Source organism: Bombina bombina, chromosome 1, assembly GCF_027579735.1.
Source record: "Bombina bombina isolate aBomBom1 chromosome 1, aBomBom1.pri, whole genome shotgun sequence".
NCBI lineage: Eukaryota > Metazoa > Chordata > Amphibia > Anura > Bombinatoridae > Bombina > Bombina bombina.
In genome coordinates, this window is record NC_069499.1 from 1542549637 (window position 1) to 1542572701 (window position 23065).

The 23065-nt window shown below is 43.6% G+C and overlaps 1 protein-coding gene across 1 annotated transcript in view; it reads right to left on the reverse strand.

The window, feature by feature from the left end:
* The window catches only part of MYCBPAP (MYCBP associated protein), a 200365-nt gene that overhangs the window by 70154 nt on the left and 107146 nt on the right, over nucleotides 1-23065 (reverse strand). The window contains 2 exon segments of the mRNA XM_053722003.1: nucleotides 18452-18552; nucleotides 18554-18577. Of these exon segments, the coding sequence (XP_053577978.1) occupies nucleotides 18452-18552; nucleotides 18554-18577 (125 nt within the window).

Consider the following 23065-nt stretch of genomic DNA (forward strand, 5'->3'; position numbering starts at 1 on the left):
CCCTATACATAAATCTATCCCTGCTGGCTTTGCCTGGGCCATACCTTGTGGGGACAGCAACATACATTGTGTGGCAAAGACTCAGCAGCTGCAGATTAGCCCAGAGTGCCAATGCAATTGCGGGAACAAACAGATTTCTGCCCACATGGCAGCTATAAAACAGAAGCTAACGAAGTAGAAAGAACTAAATGAGGCAGCCTAGTGACATTTCTTTCTTTCCTGGCATGGAGAGTGGATATTCAACTCCTGGCCCAATAGAAGTTGGAATTATGAAAATGGAATATGGATTAAAACAAAATGTATGCTTACCTGATGAAATGTCTTTCTTTCCTGGCATGGAGAGTGGATATTCAACTCCTGGCCAGCAGGAGGAGGCAAAGAGCACCCCAGCAAAGCTGTTAAGTATAACTTCCCTTACCCATTATCCCCAGTCATTTACACGAAGGAAAATGGAAAAAGAAGAAACACAAGGGTACAGAGGTGCCTGAGGTTTACTCAAAAAAACTGCCAAATTATAAATTAAAAAGAGGGCAGGGTCGTGGACTCTCCATGCTCGGAAATAAATAAATTTATCAGGTAAGCATAAATGTTGTTTTCTTTCCTACGGCATGGAGAGTCCACAAAATCATTCCAATTACTAGTGGGAACCAATACCCAAGCTAGAGGACACGGAATGAACAGGGAGGGAGAACAAGGCAGGAGGACCTAAATAGAAGGCACCACCGCTTGACGAACCTTTCTCCCAAAAGCGACCTCAGCCTAGGCAAAAGTATCAATTTTGTAGAATTTGGAAAAAATATGCAAAGAGGACCATGTTGACGCCTTGCAAATCTGTTCCACAGAAACTTCATCGTTGAAAGCCCAAAAAGAGGAATTTGCCCTAATGGAATGAGCCGTAATTTTCTCAGGAGGCTGCTGTCCAGAAGTCTCATCAGCAAAACGAATCATACTTCTTAACCAGAGGGAAAGAGTAGTGGAAGAGGCCTTCTGACCCTTACGCTTTCCAGAGAAAACAACAAACAGGGCAGAAGATTGCCGAAAACCTTTAGTAGCTTGCAGGTAAAAAAATTTGAGCATGCACAACATCCAAGTTATGCAAAAATCAGTCCTTATGAGTAGAAAGATTAGAACAAAAAGAAGGTACAACAATTTCCTGATTAATGTTTCGATCCGACACCACCTTAGGGAGAAACCCCAGTTCAGTACAAAGGACCGCCTTATCTGCAAGAAAAATAAGATACGGGGAATCACACTACAGAGTTGAAAGCTCAGAAACTCTGCGAGCGGAAGAAATAACAAGGAGAAACAAAACCTTCCAGGATAAAAACTTTATATTAACAACATGCATTGGCTCAAACGGAGAACTAGGTTAAGGCTCCAAGGAGGAGCAACAGGTTAAAACACAGGCCTGATTCTGACCAGGGTCTGAACAAAAGCTTGAACATCTGGTAAATTTGCCAGACGTTTGTGCAAAAGAATATACAGTGCAGAAATCTGACCCTTCAGAGTACTGACTGACAAATCTTTCTCCAGGCCATCCTGAAGAAAAAATAAAATTTGTGAATCCTTACCCGGCTCCAGGAAAAACCCTTAGATTCACACCACAAAAGGTATTTACGCCATACCTTATGGTAAATCTTGCGGGTAACAGGTTTACGAGCCTGAAGCATAGTATCAAAGACCGCCTCAGAAAACCCACATCTTGACAGGACTAGGCATTCCAAGCAGTCAGATTCAGAGAATCTAGATTTGGAAGGAGGAATGGACCCTGAAATAGAAGGTCCTTCCTGTGAGGAAACCTCCAAGGCGGAAGATATGACATCTTCAACAGATTCGCTAACCATATCCTGCGAGACCAGGCAGGAGCTAATAGAATCACAGACGCTCTCTCCTGTTTGATATGAGCAATTACTTGTGGAAGTAGAGCATACGGAGGAAACAGGAATGCTAGACCAAAAATCCAAGGAACTGCCCGAGCATCTATTAGAGCGGTCTGAGGATCTCTTGATCCGTACTTTGGAAGCTTGGCGTTTTGACGAGACGCCATTAGATCCAACTTTGAAACCCCCCTCCTGAGGGTTATCCTTGAGAACACTTCCGGATGTAGAGCCCACTCCCGGGATAAAAAGCCCGTCTGCTCAGAAAATCCACCTCCCAGAAGTCCACTTCTGGAAAGTGGATGGGAGACAGGAGACAATTGTGAGCTTCCGCCCACCGCAGAATGTGAGTCACCTCCTTCAAAGCCAAGGAACTCCGAGTTCCTCCCTGGTGGTTGAAGAAAGCCACTGGGGTGATTCTGTCCGACTGGAAACGGATAAACCGGATTAAAAATAATTGAGGCCATGCTGTCAAGGCATTGAAGGTTGCTCTCAACTTCAAGATGATAATGGGAAGAGAAGACTCCCCCCGAGTCCACAGGCCCTAAGCATTTAGAGAGGTAAAGCAACACTCCAAGTCCCTAAGTTCTGACCACCGCCAAAAGGGCCCCCAGAACCTTTGTGAATATTCTTGGAGCCGAGCAAGACCAAACGGAAGAGCAATAAACCAGAAATGTTTGTCCAAAATGGAAAACTTCAGATACTAGCGATGATCCATTTGAATGGGAACAAGAGGATTCACATCCTTTAGGTCAATGGTCGTCATGAACTGACTTTCCTGAACCAATTGAAGAATGGAATAAAAAGTTTCCACTTTGAAGGACGGGACCCTGAGGAATTAGATGAGACAGAAATTTCCCCCACAAAAAGATCTTAAAAGATCCTTAACCCTGTTCCTCTACGCCGGGAACTGGAAATCACTCCCAGAGAAGATAGGTCCTTTACGCAGTTTACGAAGGCTTCTCTCTTCACCGGATTCTCAGATCAACTAACAGGATAAATCTATCCCAAAAAGAACAAAACTTGAATCCTATCCTGTATCCCACAGATACAAATTCCACAGCCCCAGGATCAGGGACATCGTGCATCCAAGCCTATTGACAGAGCAAAGAAGCCCCATTAAGCTGACTAGACTCAGAGGAGGGATTCTTGGATTACAACCTTTTAATCCAAGGTAGACAGAATCTTCAACAAATCCTGGATTGCTCTGGTTTGAAGAGAAATACTTTTGTCTCTACTAAAAGACAAAAATTAAAATTAAAATTCTGTCGACCCCTTAGGGTTATCTAAGAGGACTGAAGAGTCCTTTCCCTAGAAAAAAATTCGGCTAGACAAGGTCCAACTAAAGTCCTGCAAAAAGGACAAATTCAGAAGATTGGATTTGGATGTAACATCTGCCAACCAAGATTTTAGTTACAGAGCTCTGCAAGCTAAAATCGCAAGGCTAGAATTCTGGCTAAAAATTCTATATTATAGAGAGTCAAGTAGGGAATTCGAAATCATACATTTCACAGGTATAATCTTATAATACAGGAAATCATAATGATACATAAAAACATACATGATAATCAAGTCCCTGAACATAAAAAATCTTAAAGTAAGTATTTAATATATGACAGGGACAATTAAAATGTATTCATAGACCATATTATGAAATAAAAACAAACGACTTGCGGGCACTTAGATTGCTAAGTACTCTACCTGCCTTCCTCAAAAAATCCTGGATTGCTCTGCACCCGAGATTTGAACTCACGACCTTGCGCTTCCAAGTCAGACATGCTAACCACTGGCTACATCAGAAGGAGTTCCACAGTGCGAAAATCGCCTAAAATGAAGGAGATTAACAGCACAAAATACACAGAAAGAAATTAAAATGCAACTTACTAGCCACCAGATGACGGAAAATATCATTACAGTACAGGTACAGTATCTTTCCTCATACCCAGTGTAAAATTTTATTAGACAATTCCTTTAATCCTGTTTCTACCTGATACGTCAGTTTCAGCCATATCGGAACCAAATAACATTTTGCCCTTATAAGGCAAAAAACAGAAAATAGGATATGGACGTAACATCCGCAGACCAAGACATCAGCCACAGAGCTCTGCGAGCTAGAACGGCAAGGCTAGAATCTCTTGCATGTTGGTCACAGATAAAAGATTAGTCAGCTTTAGAGCCTTGCTCCTATCCTGATCTCCTTTATTTTATACTCCTCCAAACTCAGAGCAGACAAGGAGACACTCCAGTCCCATCCTTAAGGAAGAAAATATCCCGCAGGGGAATATTGATTCCTGACTAAGGTGGACATAGTGCTAAATATCAGAGACTGAAGCATAAGGAAATGAAAGAATAACCTTATATTATAAAAGTCATTCAACAGTGCGTCAATAACACTATAAAAAAGGATTGAAGAAGGGCTGCAAATACAAAAAGTATAAAAAGATTGCACCTTAAAATATAAAAGGAGCTAAAATCTAAAGGAATCAGGAGATATACATCCTGAAAATAAAAATGCATGGACATATTTGATTATGACACAAATAAGCAGCTCAGCCCTTATTTCTGTAATATCCTTTAGTTGCCATCAAATAAAAAACCCAGACATTATCAGGACAATAAATTCTGAAAAGTAAACTGCAGGGACATAAGTAACTCAGCGCTAAATATCCTTAGGAACATGGATCAGCAGCTAACTGCCACCAGATGGCAAATACAAGAAGCACTGTATGTATTAGAAAATACGTTCAGAAGTGTTCCGAAGAAAAAACGGAATTTATACTTACCTGATAAATTTATTTATTTCTTGACACGGTGAGTCAACGGATCATCTCTAATTATTATTGGGAATATCACTCCTGGCCAGCAGGAGGAGGCAAAGAGAACCACAGCAAAGCTGTTAAATATCACCTCCCTTCCCTGAAACCCCAGTCATTCGACGAAGGAAAGAGAGAGAAAGGAAGTAACACAAGGTGCAAAGGTGTCTGAGGTTTACAACACAAAAAAAACAGGGCGGGCCGTGCACTCACCGTGTCAAGAAATAAATAAATTTATCAGGTAAACATACATTTTGTTTTCTTTCTAATGACACAGTGAGTCCACGGATCATCTCTAATTACTATTGGGAATCAATACCCAAGCTAGAGGACACATATGATAAGGGAGAGACAAGACAGGGAACCTAAACGGAAGGCACCACTGCTTGAAGAACCTTTCTCCCAAAAGAAGCCTCAGCCGAGGCAAAAGTATCAAATTTATAGAATTTTGAAAAAGTGTGTAGAGAGGACCAAGTTGCCGCCTTGCAAATCTGTTCCACAGAAGCTTCATTTTTGAATGCCCAGGAAGAGGAAACAGCCCTCGTGGAATGAGCTGTGATTCTCTCAGGAGGCTGCTGTCCAGCAGTTTCATAGGCCAAACAAATTATACTCTTCAGCCACAAAGAAAGAGAAGCAGCCGTAGCTCTCTGACCCTTGCGTTTCCCAGAGAAAACAACAAACAAAGCAAGAAGACTGGCGAAAAATCCTTAGTCGCCTGTAAATAGTATTTCAACGCATGCACCCCATCTAGGTTGTGCGGCAGACGCTCTTTATGAGAAGAAGTGTTAGGACACAAAGAAGGAACAACAATTTATTGATTAATGTTCCTATCCGAAACCACTTTAGAGAGGAAACCTAACTTAGAATGCAGAACTACCTTATCCGAATGAAAAGTAAGGTAAGGGGATTCACACTGCAATGCCGAGAGCTCTGAGACTCTACGAGCAGAAGAAATTGCAACAAGAAACAAAACTTTCCAAGATAACATCTTAATATCTAAAGAATGCATAGGCTCAAACGGAGCCTGCTGAAGAAGTTTAAGAACCAGGTTAAGACTCCAGGGAGGAGTAACAGTTTGAACACAGGCCTGATTCTGACCAAAGCCTGACAGAAGGATTGTACATCTGGCACGTCTGCCAGATGCTTATGCAACAATATAGATAAGGCAGAAATCTGACCCTTCAAGGTACTAGCAGATAATCCCTTCTCCAGATCCTCCTAGAGAAAAGACAAAATCCTAGGAATCCGAACTCTACTCCAAGAGTAACCTCTGGATTCACACCAATACAGATATCTATGCCATATCTTATAGTAAATCTTTCTGGTAACAGGTTTACAAGCCTGAATCATGGTCTCAATGACTGACTCAGAAAACCATGCTTAGATAAAATTAAGCGTTCAATCTCCAAGCAGTCAGCTTCAGAGAAACGAGATTTGGGTGAAGGAAGGGTCCTTGAAGTAGAAGGTCCTTCCTCAGTGGAAGTCTCCAAGGTGGGAGAGATGACATCTCCACTAGGTCTGCATACCAAATCCTGCGAGGCCATGCCGGTGCAATGAGGATCACAGACGCCCTCTCCTGTTTGATTTGAGCAATGACCCGAGGAAGGAGAGCGAACGGAGGTAACAGGTATGCTAGACTGAAATTCCAAGGGACCACCAGAGCATCTATCAGTACAGCCTGAGGATCCCTTTACCTCGACCTGTACCTTGGGAGCTTGGCATTCTGTCGAGATGCCATGAGATCCAGCTCCTGCTTTCCCCATTTGATAATCAAGTTGGAAAACACCTCCGGATGGAGTTCCCAATCCCCCGAGTGAAAAGTCTGTCTGCTCAGAAAATCTGCTTCCGAATTGTCCACTCCTGGAATGTGGATCGCAGATAGACAGCAGTTGTGGGTCTCCGCTCACTGGATAATCCTAGATACGTCTTTCATGGCCAAGGAACTCCAAGTTCCTCCCTGATGGTTAATGTAAGCCACTGAAGTTATGTTGTCCGACTGGAACCTGATAAACCGGGCTGAAGCTGAGAGCAGGCCAGAAGAGCATTGAAGATTGCCCTCCGCTCTAGGATGTTTATGGAAAGAACTGACTCCTCCCGAGTCCATATCCCCTGAGACTTTAGCGAGCACCAGACTGCTCCCCAACCCAACAGGCTGAAATCCGTGGTCACAATCACCCAGGAAAGTCTGCGGAAGCAGGTTCCCTGGGAAAGATAACTGAGATAACCACCAAGGAAGAGAATCTCTTGTCGCCTGATCCAGATGTAAACGCGGAAACAGATCCGCATAATCCCTGTTCCATTGATTGAGCATGCATAACTGCAGAGGTCTGAGATGGAACCGAGCAAACGGAATGATTTCCATGGCAGCTGCCATCAGATCAATTACCTCCATACATTGGGCCCCTGACGGCCGAAGAGAGGACTGAAGGGCAAGACAAGATACGAAAATCTTTGTCTTTCTGACCTTTGTCAGAAATATTTTCATTGATAAGGAATCTATTATGGTTCCGAAGAACACTACCCTTGTAGCTGGTATCAAGGAACTCTTTCCCAAATTCACCTTCCATCTGTGAGAACGCAGAAAAGATAACAACATCTCCGTGTGGGAGTTTGCTTGTTGAAAGGATGGCGCCTGGACTAGAATGTCGACTAGATAAGGCGCCACTGCAATGCCCCGCAACTGGAGCACCACCAACAGGGCTCCCAGGACCTTTGAGAAAATTCTGGGAGCTGTGGCAAGGCCGAATGGAAGAGCCACAAACTGGAAGTGTTTGTCCAGAAAGGCGAACCTCAGAAACTTGTGATGATCCCTGTGGATCGGAACATGTAGGTACGCATCCTTTAAATCTACTGTTGTCATAAACTAACCCTCTTGAACCAAGGGAAGAATGGAACAAATAGTTTCCATCTTGAAGGATGGTACCCTGAGGAACTTATTTAGACTTTTGAGATCAAAAATTGGTCTGAAAGTTCCCTCGTTTTTGGGAACCATGAACCAATTGGAGTGGAATCAAAGACCATGTTCCTGCATTGAAACAGGAACTATAACTCCTAGGTCGGAAAGGTCCCGGACACAGTGTAAGAACGCCTCTACAGATAATCTTGAGAGCAGAAATCTGCCCCTGGGAGGAAAGGTTTTGAACTCTAGTTTGCATCCCTGGGACACAATGTCTACCGCCCAGAGATCCGGCACATCCCGAACCCAGGCCTGAGCGAAGAAAGAAAGTTTGCCCCCCACCAGATCCGGTCCCGGATCGGGGGCAGACCCTTCATGCTAAATTTAAGTCACTAACGGGCTTCTTAGATTGCTTCCCCTTGTTCCAAGACTGGTTGGACCTCCAGGAAGGCTTGGACTGTTCCTGTTTGGCAGAGGGAGAGGAAGTTTTACCCTTGATGTTTCGAAAGGAATGAAAAATACTCTAACGTCCCTTCTGCTTATTCCTCTTATCCTGAGGGAGGAAATGACCCTTTCCTCCCGTAATGTCCTGAAATAATTTCAGCCAAGCCCGGGCCCAAACAAGGTCTTACCCTTGTAGGGAATCACCAAAAGCTTAGACTTGGATGACACATCCGCAGACCAGGATTTCAACCATAAAGCTCTGCGGGCCAGTACTGCAAAACCCGAAATCTTTGCTCCCAACTTAATAACTTGTAGGGAAGCATCCGTAATAAACAAATTGGCCAACTTAAGAACCTTGATCCTATCCTGGATCTCCTCAAGGGGAGTATCTGTCTGAATAGATTCAGACAACGCATCAAACCAGTATGCTGCCGCACTGGTGATGGTAGCAATACACACTGCAGGTTGCCATTGTAAACCCTGGTGTACATACATCTTTTTAAGTGGTTCTCTTAGCCAAAGTGGAGATTGCCCCTTTCACCTTGGGGACTGTCTGCCAAGACTTCTTGATAGAGTCAGCTATTGTAAACATCTTCTTAAAAAAACAGAATTTATGTTTACCTGATAAATTACTTTCTCCAACGGTGTGTCCGGTCCACGGCGTCATCCTTACTTGTGGGATATTCTCTTCCCCAACAGGAAATGGCAAAGAGCCCAGCAAAGCTGGTCACATGATCCCTCCTAGGCTCCGCCTACCCCAGTCATTCGACCGACGGTTAAGGAGGAATATTTGCATAGGAGAAACCATATGTTACCGTGGTGACTGTAGTTAAAGAAAATAAATTATCAGACCCTGATTAAAAAAACCAGGGCGGGGCCGTGGACTGGGACACACCGTTGGAGAAAGTAATTTATCAGGTAAACATAAATTCTGTTTTCTCCAACATAGGTGTGTCCGGTCCACGGCGTCATCCTTACTTGTGGGAACCAATACCAAAGCTTTAGGACACGGATGAAGGGAGGGAGCAAATCAGGTCACCTAAATGGAAGGCACCACGGCTTGCAAAACCTTTCTCCCAAAAATAGCCTCAGAAGAAGCAAAAGTATCAAATTTGTTAAAATTTAGAAAAAGTGTGCAGTGAAGACCAAGTCGCTGCCTTACATATCTGATCAACAGAAGCCTCGTTCTTGAAGGCCCATGTGGAAGCCACAGCCCTAGTGGAGTGAGCTGTGATTCTTTCAGGAGGCTGCCGTCCGGCAGTCTCATAAGCCAATCGGATAATGCTTTTAATCCAGAAGGAGAGAGAGGTAGAAGTTGCTTTTTGACCTCTCCGTTTACCAGAATAAACAACAAACAAAGACAAAGTTTGTCTGAAATCCTTAGTAGCTGCTAAGTAAAATTTGAGAGCACGAACTACATCCAAGTTGTGCAACAAACGTTCCTTCTTTGAAACTGGATTAGGACACAAAGAAGGCACAACTATCTCCTGGTTAATGTTTTTGTTAGAAACAACTTTTGGAAGAAAACCAGGTTTAGTACGCAAAACCACCTTATCTGCATGGAACACCAGATAAGGAGAAGAACACTGCAGAGCAGATAATTCTGAAACTCTTCTAGCAGAAGAAATTGCAACCAAAAACAAAACTTTCCAAGATAATAACTTAATATCAACGGAATGTAAGGGTTCAAACGGAACCCCCTGAAGAACTGAAAGAACTAGGTTGAGACTCCAAGGAGGAGTCAAAATTTTGTAAACAGGCTTGATTCTAACCAGAGCCTGAACAAAGGCTAGAACATCTGGCACAGCTGCCAGCTTTTTGTGAAGTAACACAGACAAGGCAGAAATCTGTCCCATCAAGGAACTTGCAGATAATCCTTTTTCCAATCCTTCTCGAAGGAAGGATAGACCTTAGGAATCTTAACCTTGTCCCAAGGGAATCCTGCAGATTCACACCAACAGATATACCAAATTATGTGGTAATTTCTCTGGTTACAGGCTTTCAGGCCTGAACAAGAGTATTAATAACAGAATCTGAGAACCCTCGCTTTGATAAGATCAAGCGTTCAATCTCCAAGCAGTCAGCTGGAGTGGGTCGAACGGACCTAGACAAGAAGGTCTCGTCTCAAAGGTAGCTTCATGGTGGAGCCGATGACATATTCACCAGATCTGCATACCAAGTCCTGCGTGGCCACGCAGGAGCTATCAAAAATCCACCGACGCCCCTCTCCTGATTGATCCTGGCTACCAGCCTGGGGATGAAGAGGAAACGGCGGGAACACATAAGCTAGTTTGAAGGTCCAAGGTGCTACTAGTGCATCCACTAGAGCCGCCTTGGGATCTCTGGATCTGTACCCGTAGTAAGGAACTCTGAAGTTCTGACGAGAGGCCATCAGATCATGTCTGGAATGCCCCACGGTTTGAGTGACTTGGGCAAAGATTTCCGGATGGAGTTCCCACTCCCCCGGATGCAATGTCTGACGACTCAGAAAATCCGCTTCCCAATTTTCCACTCCTGGGATGTGGATAGCAGACAGGTGGCAGGAGTGAGACTCCGCCCATAGAATGATTTTGGTCACTTCTTCCATCGCTAGGGAACTCCTTGTTCCCCCCTGATGGTTGATGTATGAACTTGGCCCTCGCTAGCTGAGGCCAAGCTTTGAGAGCATTGAATATCGCTCTCAGTTCCAGAATATTTATCGGTAGAAGAGATTCTTCCCGAGACCAAAGACCCTGAGCTTTCAGGGATCCCCAGACCGCGCCCCAGCCCATCAGACTGGCGTCGTCGTGACAATGACCCACTCTGGTCTGCGGAAGGTCATCCCTTGTGACAGGTTGTCCAGGGACAGCCACCAACGGAATGAGTCTCTGGTCCTCTGATTTACTTGTATCTTCGGAGACAAGTCTGAATAGTCCCCCATTCCACTGACTGAGCATGAACAGTTGTAATGGTCTTAGATGAATGCGCACAAAAGGAACTATGTCCATTGCCGCTACCATCAAACCTATCACTTCCATGCACTGCGCTATGGAAGGAAGAGGAACGGAATGAAGTATCCGACAAGAGTCTAGAAGTTTTGTTTTTCTGGCTTCTGTCAGAAAAATCCCTCATTTCTAAGGAGTCTATTATAGTTCCCAAGAAGGGAACCCTCGTTGACGGAGATAGAGAACTCTTTTCCACGTTCACTTTCCATCCGTGAGATCTGAGAAAGGCCAGGACAATGTCCGTGTGAGCCTTTACTTGAGGAAGGGACGACGCTCGAATCAGAATGTCGTCCAAGTAAGGTACTACAGCAATGCCCCTTGGTCTTAGCACCGCCAGAAGGGACCCTAGTACCTATGAGAAAATCCTAGGAGCAGTGGCTAATCCGAAAGAAAACGCCACGAACTGGAAATGCTTGTCCAGGAATGCAAACCTTAGGAACCGATGATGTTCCTTGTGGATAGGAATATGTAGATACGCATCCTTGAAATCCACCTTGGTCATGAATTGACCTTCCTGGATGGAAGGAAGAAGTGTTTCGAATGGTTTCCATCTTGAACGATGGAACCTTGAGAAACTTGTTCAAAGATCTTGAGATCTAAGATTGGTCTGAACGTTCCCTCTTTTTTGGGAACTATGAACAGATTGGAGTAGAACCCCATCCCTTGTTCTCCTAATGGAACAGGATGAATCACTCCCATTTTTAGCAGGTCTTCTACCCAATGTAAGAATGCCTGTCTTCTTATGTGGTCTGAAGACAACTGAGACCTGTGGAACCTCCCCCTTGATGAAGCCCCTTGAACTCCAGAGAATAACCTTGGGAGGACTATTTCTAGCGCCCAAGGATCCAGAACATCTCTTGCCCAAGCCTGAGCGAAGAGAGAGAGTCTGGCCCCCCACCAGATCCGGTCCCGGATCGGGGGCCCGCATTTCATGCTGTCTTGGTAGCAGTGGCAGGTTTCCTGGCCTGCTTTCCTTTGTTCCAGCCTTGCATAAGTCTCCAGGCTGGATTGGCTTGAGAAGTATTACCTTCCTGCTTAGAGGACGTAGCCCTTGGGGCTGATCCGTTTCTGCGAAAGGGGACGAAACTTAGGTTTATTTTTGGTCTTGAAAAGGACCTATCCTGAGGAAGGGCGTGGCCCTTGCCCCCAGTGATATCAGAGATAATCTCTTTCAAGTCAGGGGCCAAAGAGTGTTTTCCCCTTGAAAGGAATGTCAAGCAATTTGTTCTTGGAAGACGCATCCGCTGCCCAAGATTTTAACCAAAGCGCTCTGCGCCACAATAGCAAACCCAGAATTTTTTCGCCGCTAACCCTAGCCAATTGCAAGGGTGGCGTCTAGGGTGAAAGAATTAGCCAATTTAAGAGCACGAATTCTGTCCATAATCTCCTCATAAGAAGAAGAATTACTAATAATCGCCTTTCCTAGCTCATCATACTAGAAACACGCGGCTGCAGTGACAGGGACAATGCATGCAATTGGTTTGTAGAAAGGGAACCTTGCTGAACAAACATCTTTAGCAGACCTTCTAATTTTTTATCCATAGGATCTTGGAAAGGCACAACTATCTTCTATGGGTATAGTGGCGCGCTTGTGTAGAGTAGAAACCCGCCCCCTCGACCTTGGGACTGTCTGCCATCAGTCCCTTTCTGGGGTCGACTATAGGAAAACAATTTTATAAAGTATGGGGGGAGTACTAAAGGTATAACCGGGCCAGTCCCATTCTTTACTAACAATGTACGCCACCCGTCTGTGGTATATAGGAAAAGCTTCGGGGGGCCCCGGGGCCTCTAAGAACTTTCCCATTTTACATAGTGGTTCTGGAATGGACCAGATGAATCACAATCATCCAAATTGGATAACACCTCCTTAAGCAGAGCGCGGAGATGTTCCAACTTAAATTTAAAAGTAATCACATCAGGTTCAGCTTGTTGAGAAATGTTTCCTGAATCTGAAATTTCCTCCCTCAGACAAAACCTCCCTGGCCCCCTCAGACTGGGTGTAGGGGCCCTTCAGAACCCATATCAATCAGCGTTCTCATGCTCTACAGAATTTATTCTAAAACAGAGCAGTCGCGCTTTCGCTGATAAGTGGGGCATATTGGCTAAAATGTTCTTGATAGAATTATCCATTACAGCCGTTAAATGTTGCATAGTAAGGGAGTATTGGCGCACTAGATGTACTAGGGGCCTCCTGTATGGGCAAGGACTGGTGTAGACGAAGGAGGGGATGATAGCAGTACCATGCTTACTCCCCTCACTAGAGGAATCATCTTGGGCATCATTTTTACTAAAATTTTTTTATGACATAAAATACATATATGTTAAATGAGAAGGAACCTTGTTTCCCCACAGTCAGAACACAATCTATCTGGTAGTTCAGACATGTTAAACAGGCATAAACTTGATAACAAAGCACAAAAAACGTTTAAAATAAAACCGATTACTGTCACTTTAAATTTTAAACTAAACACACTTATTACTGCAATTGCAAAAAAAGTATGAAGGAATTGTTCAAAATTCACCAAAATTTCACCACAGTGTCTTAAAGCCTAAAAGGTATTGCACACCAAATTGGAAGCTTTAACCCTTAAAATAACCGGAACCGGAGCCGTTTTTATATTAACCCCTTACAGTCCCTGGAATCTGCTTTGCTGAGACCCAACCAAGCCCAAGGGGAATACGATACCAAATGATGCCTTCAGAAGACTTTTCTATGTATCAGAGCTCACACACATGCAGCTGCATGCCATGCTTGTCCTCAAAAACAAGTGCGCCATACCGCGCGAAAAGAGGCACTGACTATGATTAGGGAAAGCCCCTAAAGAATAAGGTGTCTAAAACAGTGCCTGCCGATATAATCATATCAAATACCCAGAATAAATGATTCCTCAAGGCTAAATATGTGTTAATAATGAATCGATTTAGCCCAGAAAAAGTCTACAGTCTTAATAAGCCCTTGTGAAGCCCTTATTTACTATCTTAATAAAACATGGCTTACCGATCCCATAGGGAAAATGACAGCTTCCAGCATTACATCGTCTTGTTAGAATGTGTCATACCTCAAGCAGTAAGAGACTGCACACTGTTCCCCCAACTGAAGTTAATTGCTCTCAACAGTCCTGTGTGGAACAGCCATGGATTTTAGTTACGGTGCTAAAATCATTTTCCTCATACAAACAGAAATCTTCATCTCTTTTCTGTTTCTGAGTAAATAGTACATACCCAGCACTATTTTAAAATAACATACTCTTGATTGAATAATAAAAACTACAGTTAAACACTAAAAAACTCTAAGCCATCTCCGTGGAGATGTTGCCTGTACAACGGCAAAGAGAATGACTGGGGTAGGCGGAGCCTAGGAGGGGATCATGTGACCAGCTTTGCTGGGCTCTTTGCATTTCCTGTTGGGGAAGAAGAAATCCCACAAGTAAGGATGACGCCGTGGACCGACACACCTATGTTGGAGAAATTGGGGATGGAGAGAAAGGGATACCAGGTCTCTCCATTCCCGAGCAATAATCTCTGTAGCCCGAAAAAATCTCCACCATGGAAGGAATGTCAAAGTATTTGTTTAACTTACTAGACTTCTTAGGGTTGACTACGACAGTCAGGTCAGAATCGTCCAAGGTGGCCAAAACCTCTTTAAGTAACAACCGGAGGTGTTCTAGCTTAAACCTGAAGGATACAATTTCAACATCAGAAGAAGGAATTACACTGTCTGAGTCTGAAACTTCACCCTCAGATGCTACCGAAGTATCTTCCTCCTCAGACTTTTGGGAAGGAACATTCTGACTAGCCACAACTGTGTCTGAAACCTTACTCACTGATTCCTTAGATTTCCTCTTGCGCTTTCCCTGCAGCATGGGAAAGGCAGATAGCGCATCAGTTACCGCAGAAGATATGTGGGTAGCAATGTCTTGCAACGTAACTCCAACCGGAGTGTGAAAGGAAGCGCATGGCACTGCATGTGTAGACGATAAAGTTTGGGACACTTGAGGAGAAAGCTGCGGCATATCTTGAACAGGGGACCCCTGAACAGCATCCGCCCTAGCTAATAATGGCTCAGATTCAAAAAGTCTATCCCTGTGATGTAATGTTCTTTCAATACATGTGGAACAAAAAGGATTGGGGGTTCCACATTAGAGTCAAAACACAAGCTACATGTAACGTTTTGCAGGGCCTCTTGATCCATCTTTTACCCAATGTTCAAACAAAATAATCCCAACTGCTTTATTTAGGTTTGATAAATAATAACACAAAAAACGTTACTGTCACTTTAAAATTTAAAAGTAAAAATAATTTTCCTTTATTCTTTAACTACCGCCAGCAGCAGTTCACTATAAATCTCAGACAGCCTCCTCACCTCAGCACTCCTTGCTGAGGTGGCCTACCTGTCCTTCTGGGAACCAGATTAAACTTTGACTACAATTCGGGACTCAAAATCTAGCTGTTCAAAACGGCTACGAAATAAACACTCTTCCTTTAAGCAGAAACGCAGCAAAACTAACACTCCGGACCGGAACTAACAGGAAATGCTCCGGAAAGGCACGCAACACTAAATTGCTGCCTCAGAAAACCCGCCCTTCCTATTCATGGGCGTTCCTAACTAGAAAAGTGACCGGCCGCCATTACTATCAATGCCGGAGCCTTTTCACAAAACTTTACCACTTCCTTGGTTTTAACGTAGGCAAAGAGAATGACTGGGGTTGGAGGGAAGGGAGGTGATACTTAACAGCTTTGCTGTGGTGCTCTTTGCCTCCTCCTGCTGGCCAGCAGTGATATTCCCAATAGTAATTAGAGATGATCCGTGGACTCACCGTGTCATTAGAAAGTAAAATATTTAATAAAACATTTAATTGAGATCATAAAAGTCTCTTTCTTATAAAAATATACATTCATCCTTAGGAGGCTAAGCTTTGTTACAATTGACTCAGCTAAAACATGCACTCAGATTGCACTACTCGTTGCGATAAGATCCAAAATGGCGCCAATATCTATACGCCGTCAGCGGGTCCTGAGAGGAGCAGAAAAATAAAGCTCAACCCAAACTGCATAAATCTACTGAGCGTCCCGCAGCACAAATTGTCTGAGAATTATTAAGCTGACAATCTGCGGGAAGAACATCGCCAACAATGACGGTCACCTCCTAAGCGGGAAGCTAATACCCGATAACAAGAAGGAGAAGTCAGACAGGTATAACAGCCTGAGTTCATTTAATAGGCACCAACTGCCATAGTCTATGCAGGCAATAACAGCACTTATTCTGTATAAGCTGAGTGCGCCATAAACCAACTGAACCCTCTACAAGAGGGAATTAGCAAGCACATACTGTGCCCCTTAGACACATTAAATCTCCGTTTAAACGGACCGTGTAGGGAAAAGAATGGGAATTATAGCTAACCACCAAAGCCGTATCCCACACCCTTAAAGCCTGGGCTTAGCCTGGCAATGGAAGCGGCAAAATCCCTTCACCGGCATAAAGCCAGATAGCTGCTCAGATGCAAATATCCCACAGTAGATATATAAAATTAGAATAAATAAATACCTTCTGAGGGTAGTAGGCAACAGGTCCCACTGCGTCCCTGATTGACCTTCGAAAATATCTCTGTCCTAAGGAAATATAAATAAAAGGACTTACCCTCAGGTAACTTCTGCTGTGGAGCAGGTACAGCAGCTACTGGTCTAATAGCCTTACTTGACCGCTAATAGGGACCTGTAGAAAAAGAAAGAACAGAGTAACCAACCCTGGCTTTCTATAAGAGGAAGCAATAATGTTAGAAATAAAGCAAAGACAATGTCGCCGCTTTCTAACTGCTAATAGCCACCACTACTCTTACTAAATAGATTGACATGACACAGCATAATCCTCAATCCTTGCTTGCAGGGAAAGAGTACCCATAAAAGGATTAACTATCTTCAGACACTAACTTTGCACATCCTCCATGAAAGGCAAAGAGAATACCTGGGGATTATGGGTAAGAGAAGTTACACTTAACAGCTTTGCTGGGGTGCTCTTTGCTCCTCCTGCTGGCCAGTGAGTTGAATATCGCAATAGTAATTGGAATTACGTTGTGGACTCTCCATGTCATAGGAAAGAAATAATATAAGGTAAACTTACATAGGAATTATATATTACACTCCATAAGAAAATATTGACCAGACTAGGCGGCCATTTTGATTCTATAATCTGATGTCAGAATATATCGTTTGCTATGATACTAACTGGCTAATATGGTTAAATTACAGGGGGAAAAACTGAGGGGTGTTCACAAGGAAATGGGTAATCATATAATATCTATCATATGCTGTTAACAAAATCATGTTGCTTCAGCAGCTTTGGTCCTATGCTGGGAGAAAGGCTTTAATGTTTTGTAAAACTACGCGTATTTATGTAACAGTCACAGAGTTATAGGGACGGTATACACCAATTTTCATATAACTGCATTGTAATAGACGACTACTATAAAGAAAGAATAGCAGATCAGATACTGATGTAAAAAATCCAATATAAACCTTTTAAAAACTTACTTAGCAGCTCCCAATTTAGCACTGTTGATAAAGTAGTCTGGGACACCCACTGAAAGGGTCTGGGTTAAACGAAAAGAGCAGTACCCCCCCCCCTCCCCTCCATGTGAAAAGACAGATAACATAAACCAGGAGCCAGCATGAACCTGTAGACATCAGTATACCTGACCTACAAAGCCTCACCAATGCTGCATACCCTACCATGTCCCTCACTCATCAAACAAATATACTCCTGCCCGTCCCCTAAGATCCAAAACGACCTGCTTCTTGTGTCCTCTACCATCACCTCCTCTCATTCTAGACTACAGGACTTCTCTCGTGCGGTACCAACCCTCTGGAACGCACTTCCTCGAGATGTCAGACTTGCCCCTAGCCTCTCCTCCTTTAAACTTTCCTAAAGACCCTTTCTGTTCAGGGAAGCTTATCACCCCGACTTATTAACAAACTAACTTCAATTAACTAACAGTTGCCCTCTATCTCCTCGCTAATATCATTCTCACCTCTGCAGTCCCACGTCTGTTTCCAATCCTCCTACCCATCTAGATTGTAAGTTCCCACAAGGAAGAGGGCCCTCAATTCCCCCCTGTATTTGTCTGTAAAATTTTCTGTCTTATCGTATTGTTTTCTCCACTGTACTGTTATACCTTGAAACCCATGGGGCAGGCGCTGCGGAATCTGTCGGCGCTTTATAAATAAAGAATAATAATAATAATAATAATAATACATCTGACACTGTGGACCTTGGTTAGGAGTTTGAAAATCAGCACAATGTTATTAAAAAATAAGCAAAACTCTACATTTTTATAAAAACACTACCAGATGGGCTATATAAATGAATCATTTACAAAACATTTTTGCAAAGAAATATATAGTGTACAATGGTCTCTTTAAGTTAGCGATTTGGGGCTGACCCATGCGTGATGCAGAAGGTCCGGCTCAGCAACCCCTGGAGTAGGAGTACAGAGCTCTGACGCTGTCTTATTGAGTTGGGATAAGTACGTCTCCCTTTTGTTCTTCATTCTGAATGCAATTTGAGGCCTGAGGAAGGAACAGAGATGATGTTTGGGCTATAGATATACTAAAAACCAGAAGTGAATATTAGGACTTCAGAGCTTTCCCCTATATTTGGGATATCTCTATTCCCACCAAACCCCCAGCAACCTTAACGGTGATTAGCACATTTCCTTATCACATAATCCCTAACTGAGCCGCTTACCAAACACCATCAATGCATAAAGGGATAGGAAAGTCAAAATTAAACGAGCACGATTCAGACAGAGCATGTAATTTTAAGACACTTTTAAATTCACTTCTATTTTCAAATGTGCTCATTCTTTTGATATTCTTGTTGAAAAATAATATTGCACCATATTCTACACTAGTGGGAGCTACCTGCTGATTGGTGCCTTCACACATTTGTCTTTCGTGATTGGCTAACTAGATGTGTTCAGCTAGCTGCCAGTAGAGCAATGCTGTTCCTTCAGCAAAGGATGACAAGAGAATGAAGGCAATTTGTTAATAAAAGTAAATTAGAAAGTTGTTTAAAATCTATCCAAACCCATGAAAACGTAAATTATGCTTACCTGATCATTTACTTTCTTCAGAGTCCACAGCTGCATTCATTACTTTTGGAAATAAAAACCTGGCCAACCAGAAGGAAGCAAAGGACACCACAGCCAAAGGCTTAAATTTTCCTCTCACTTTCCCCTCATCTCCCAGGTCATTCTGCTGAACAAGGAACAGTAAAGAAATACTAGGGTGAAAAGGTGCCAGGACACAATAAAAAAGACGCCCCACAGAACAAATACGGGTGGGGAGCTGTGGACTCTTTCCATCTGAAGAAAAGAAAATTATCAAGGTAAGCATAATTTAAGTTTTTCTTCATAAATGGAAAGAGTCCACAGCTTGCATTCATTACTTTTGGGGGAAAACAATACCCAAGCTATAGAGGACAACCTGAATGCAAAAACGGGAGGGTACAATAGGGTGGCCCGTTCTGAGGGCCACCAGGCCTGAAAAAAACACAACTCACCCAAACCCTGCTTCATCGGAGCCGGGCAAAAATGTAGAAGAAAAGGCCCCAAGGACACATGACCCGCAGATAGTCCGAAGGCCTAACTAGAGACCGCAAAGCAGAGGTCACTGAGCCAACACTCCTCCAGGAGAACAGTCGCCCAGCAGTCAGTCCCCACACAACCCTTACTAGTACAGTACCAAAATCCCCCAAAAGGGAGAGGACAAGGGTGAACCAAAGGGATACCCAAAAGGTACAGCAAAATCCAATAAAGGAAAAGCCCCTTCAAAAGAAGGCCAAGTCCACAGAGACCCGAATGGATCCCGAGAACAAGGGGAGAGCGACGCCCATCTACCCACAAGGAGCAACCGGGCATCCCCAAGGAGAAGAAACATCTCCCCAAATATCGTGCAACAGCACGAAAAAACAGCTGAAGACAAAGTCCTCAAAACATCAGAACTCAGAGACTTGAGCAAACAGAAAAATTACAGGTAGCAAACTCAGAAGATAAACATCTAAGTCCAGTAACACGCTGCCATCCATTGGAAGACACAGAGAATACACTCTCCGTAAGGAAAAAGCGGCCGAATAAACTAACAGAGTGCCCAACCTCCAGGAGGCAGAGGACACACTCCAGGCAATCCAGGCCGCCAGACCTACTCACAGATCTCAAGAGGGGAAGAGGCACAGAACCTCTAACAAAAGGTCCACTGGCACCCCCAAGACCGCTGAGGATAACAACAGATCTCAGATCCTACACCTAGCCGGACCAGCCCAAGCAACTGGCAGATCTCAAGCAAGGGAACAGAAAGGGAACCCCAAGACCTGCCCCCAAAAGGGCAGGAAGAATGGACACAGCCAGATCTAGCAAATCTACCCGACCTAAGTCTCAATGAGGAGCCAACAGCTCCCCAGATGGAAAGGAACAACTCAAAGAGCAGCCCAATCCTCGAACCAGATAAAACATCTGTTCCAACCTCCCGAACACCGGAGAGGCCCCTAAAAAAAGGAACCACACTACCTCCATAAGGAGGACAACAAACCCCCTGAAGAGGAGAGCATCGATAAACACCTGCCCATAAGACAGGAAGTCGGTAGGAAGACCCGAGAGCACACAAGGCCAGCATCACTGACGAACACAGAAAAAAAAACCTTAAAACACCATTGTGCTAGCACACATACAGGCGCAAAAGTGACAGCTGAGCAACCGCAAACCTTCCATTTGCTAGTCAGGAAAGCCACCATCAGGGTCCAACATTAGTTGGCTGTCCCAAGGGAACCGTATCGTCTGCACAAGACAAGCCCCAGAGGAGCCCCGGCTCTTAGTAAATCTGGCCAAGTTGTAAAACAGAACAGCCAGAACAAGGGGCTAAGCCCAAGTACCCCGGAAACTGGAACCCCCAGGCCAGTCCTAGGATCATAGGTCCGGTAACATCCCACAGCGGGATCCACAAAGAGGAAAACGCAGAAGGAAAACCCTTGACAACCAAAAGATCAGGACAGAAGCCCCCACAAATGTTTAGATTAAACAATCTTCCAGGAATATCAAAAAACAGACCTCCCAGGGAAAAATCCAGAATAACCCGGATAACAAGAGCAAGAAGCCTGTGCACGTCCCGACCCAAAGGGAAGAGAGCAACCCTTGCAGGAGCCCAACACTCCAAAGAGCCAAGGCAATAAAAGGACACTAGAGCTAACAGGCATTCAAGCAACATTAACATGATTGTGCTTGAAAAGCGCGGCTAATCCCCCTTAAGGGACACAAGGCGCTCGCTCATTTTATCAACCTCGAAGGAAGGAAAGCCTGATATTAGACCTCGCCGTGGATCGAACTGGCAACCCTCGGTTTGCTACAGTACAGAGTAGCCACAGAGCATTAGTATGCTGAGCTAGCTGTCCAGCTAGCCATGAGCTCCATACACAAGGGGAACAGTGAGGACAAGTCACCCGAACAGAGCAACAGCAAGTCTCCACATCACCTCAGATTCGAAGTCAGAGGACAGTAAAACATGGGTTTGGATGCCACCTGGATGGTAATACCTGAACTATATGAGTGGAAAACCACTATCCCAAGGAAAGAGATGCAGAGCATTCCCAACACCCGGGAAAAGACCCCTAACCAGAGCCCCAAAAAGACCCTCACTGTCTAATGTCCCAAAAAAGGGAACAACCAACTCCCAAAAGGAATTCCAAGTCCCCCGAAAGGTGACCCCATCCACAAGGAGAAACGGACAAAATCCAAGAGATCTCAATGAAGAAGAAGACCACTAAAGGAACAAGTCCAAAAAGGACAATTTCCTAAAGCAACACCTCCCCGACTGGCAGAAAAGAGGCGCTAAACCCTCTAATTTTCCCACCACGTGGGAAAAAATACTCTAGGTTCCGAGGGCATCGGAAGCAACAGAGAGCGACGCAGCAAAAATTCACTGACCTAGTCACCAAAGAGACGGCTATTTAGGACTGAAACAATCCCGAGAGCCGCACGGACCCGTAAATCCTCTTGAGAATGCTTAATGTTTGGTAGGTTTAGACTGTCTAGCTGGTGGGGAATCTAGCACACCTGAAGTAAACTTTATCCCAAAGTTTAAAGAGTTATAGTTAGTTGTAGTAGGTGGCGCAAAACAAGTTGCTATTCCCAATGTGTCTTACTGTAAATATGTGTGATAATGTGTGGGCTCAATATATGTTAATGTTTTGATGAGTCCTAATTTTATATTCTCTTTTGGAAAAAAATGGATGTCGAAACTATTTAAGAAATAAATATGATCCTTTATTTGATTATGGTAAATTTACCCAATAGTAGTGATGCTAAAAGTACAGTTAAACAAAAATTATTACAATTCCTTCAAAGTTTAAAAAATGACACCGGTGTCTCTATGTATAAAAATGTACATAATATATAAAAAATAAATTAAATTAAAATAATAACGTTGAAATCTTATAATTTATACAGTTTTGAGTTTATCACAAGTTGTAATTTCTAACAGAATGTTTGTAGATACAATTTTATAGTGGATAAAACAATAGTTGCTGTATAGTTCATATAGGATACTTTGTTTCAAGTTCAGCTATGCAATTGAGATCTTATCTTAGGCAACTATATATCAAATGTAGAGGTATATTGGTGCGATTTTTATCACACTATAATATAAGTATACAAATTAGTACCTTGAAGTGTATCTGTTTGATATCACTTTTGTGAGATAATTGCGGTTAAATAAACGCCGCTATGCCAGTGTTTTGATTAAGTTTCAAGATCAAGCTGGTGGCAGTTCTATATGAGCTGCTGGCGGTTAAATAAATGCCGCTTTGGTTTCCTCTTATTAGGTGGACTTATCTGTTTGCTGCGAGAAAATTCACTTTTATATAAGTGTTTGGGTAGTTGTCGTGGCCGCTCAGTTACCTTATCCTTTGTCGGTCAGTGACCGATCGCGCTCTTAAGGGTTTCTTGGTGGGATCTTCGTTGCGGTTAAGTGCTAACCGTTTGCTGATGTTTTTTAAGTATCTCCGGT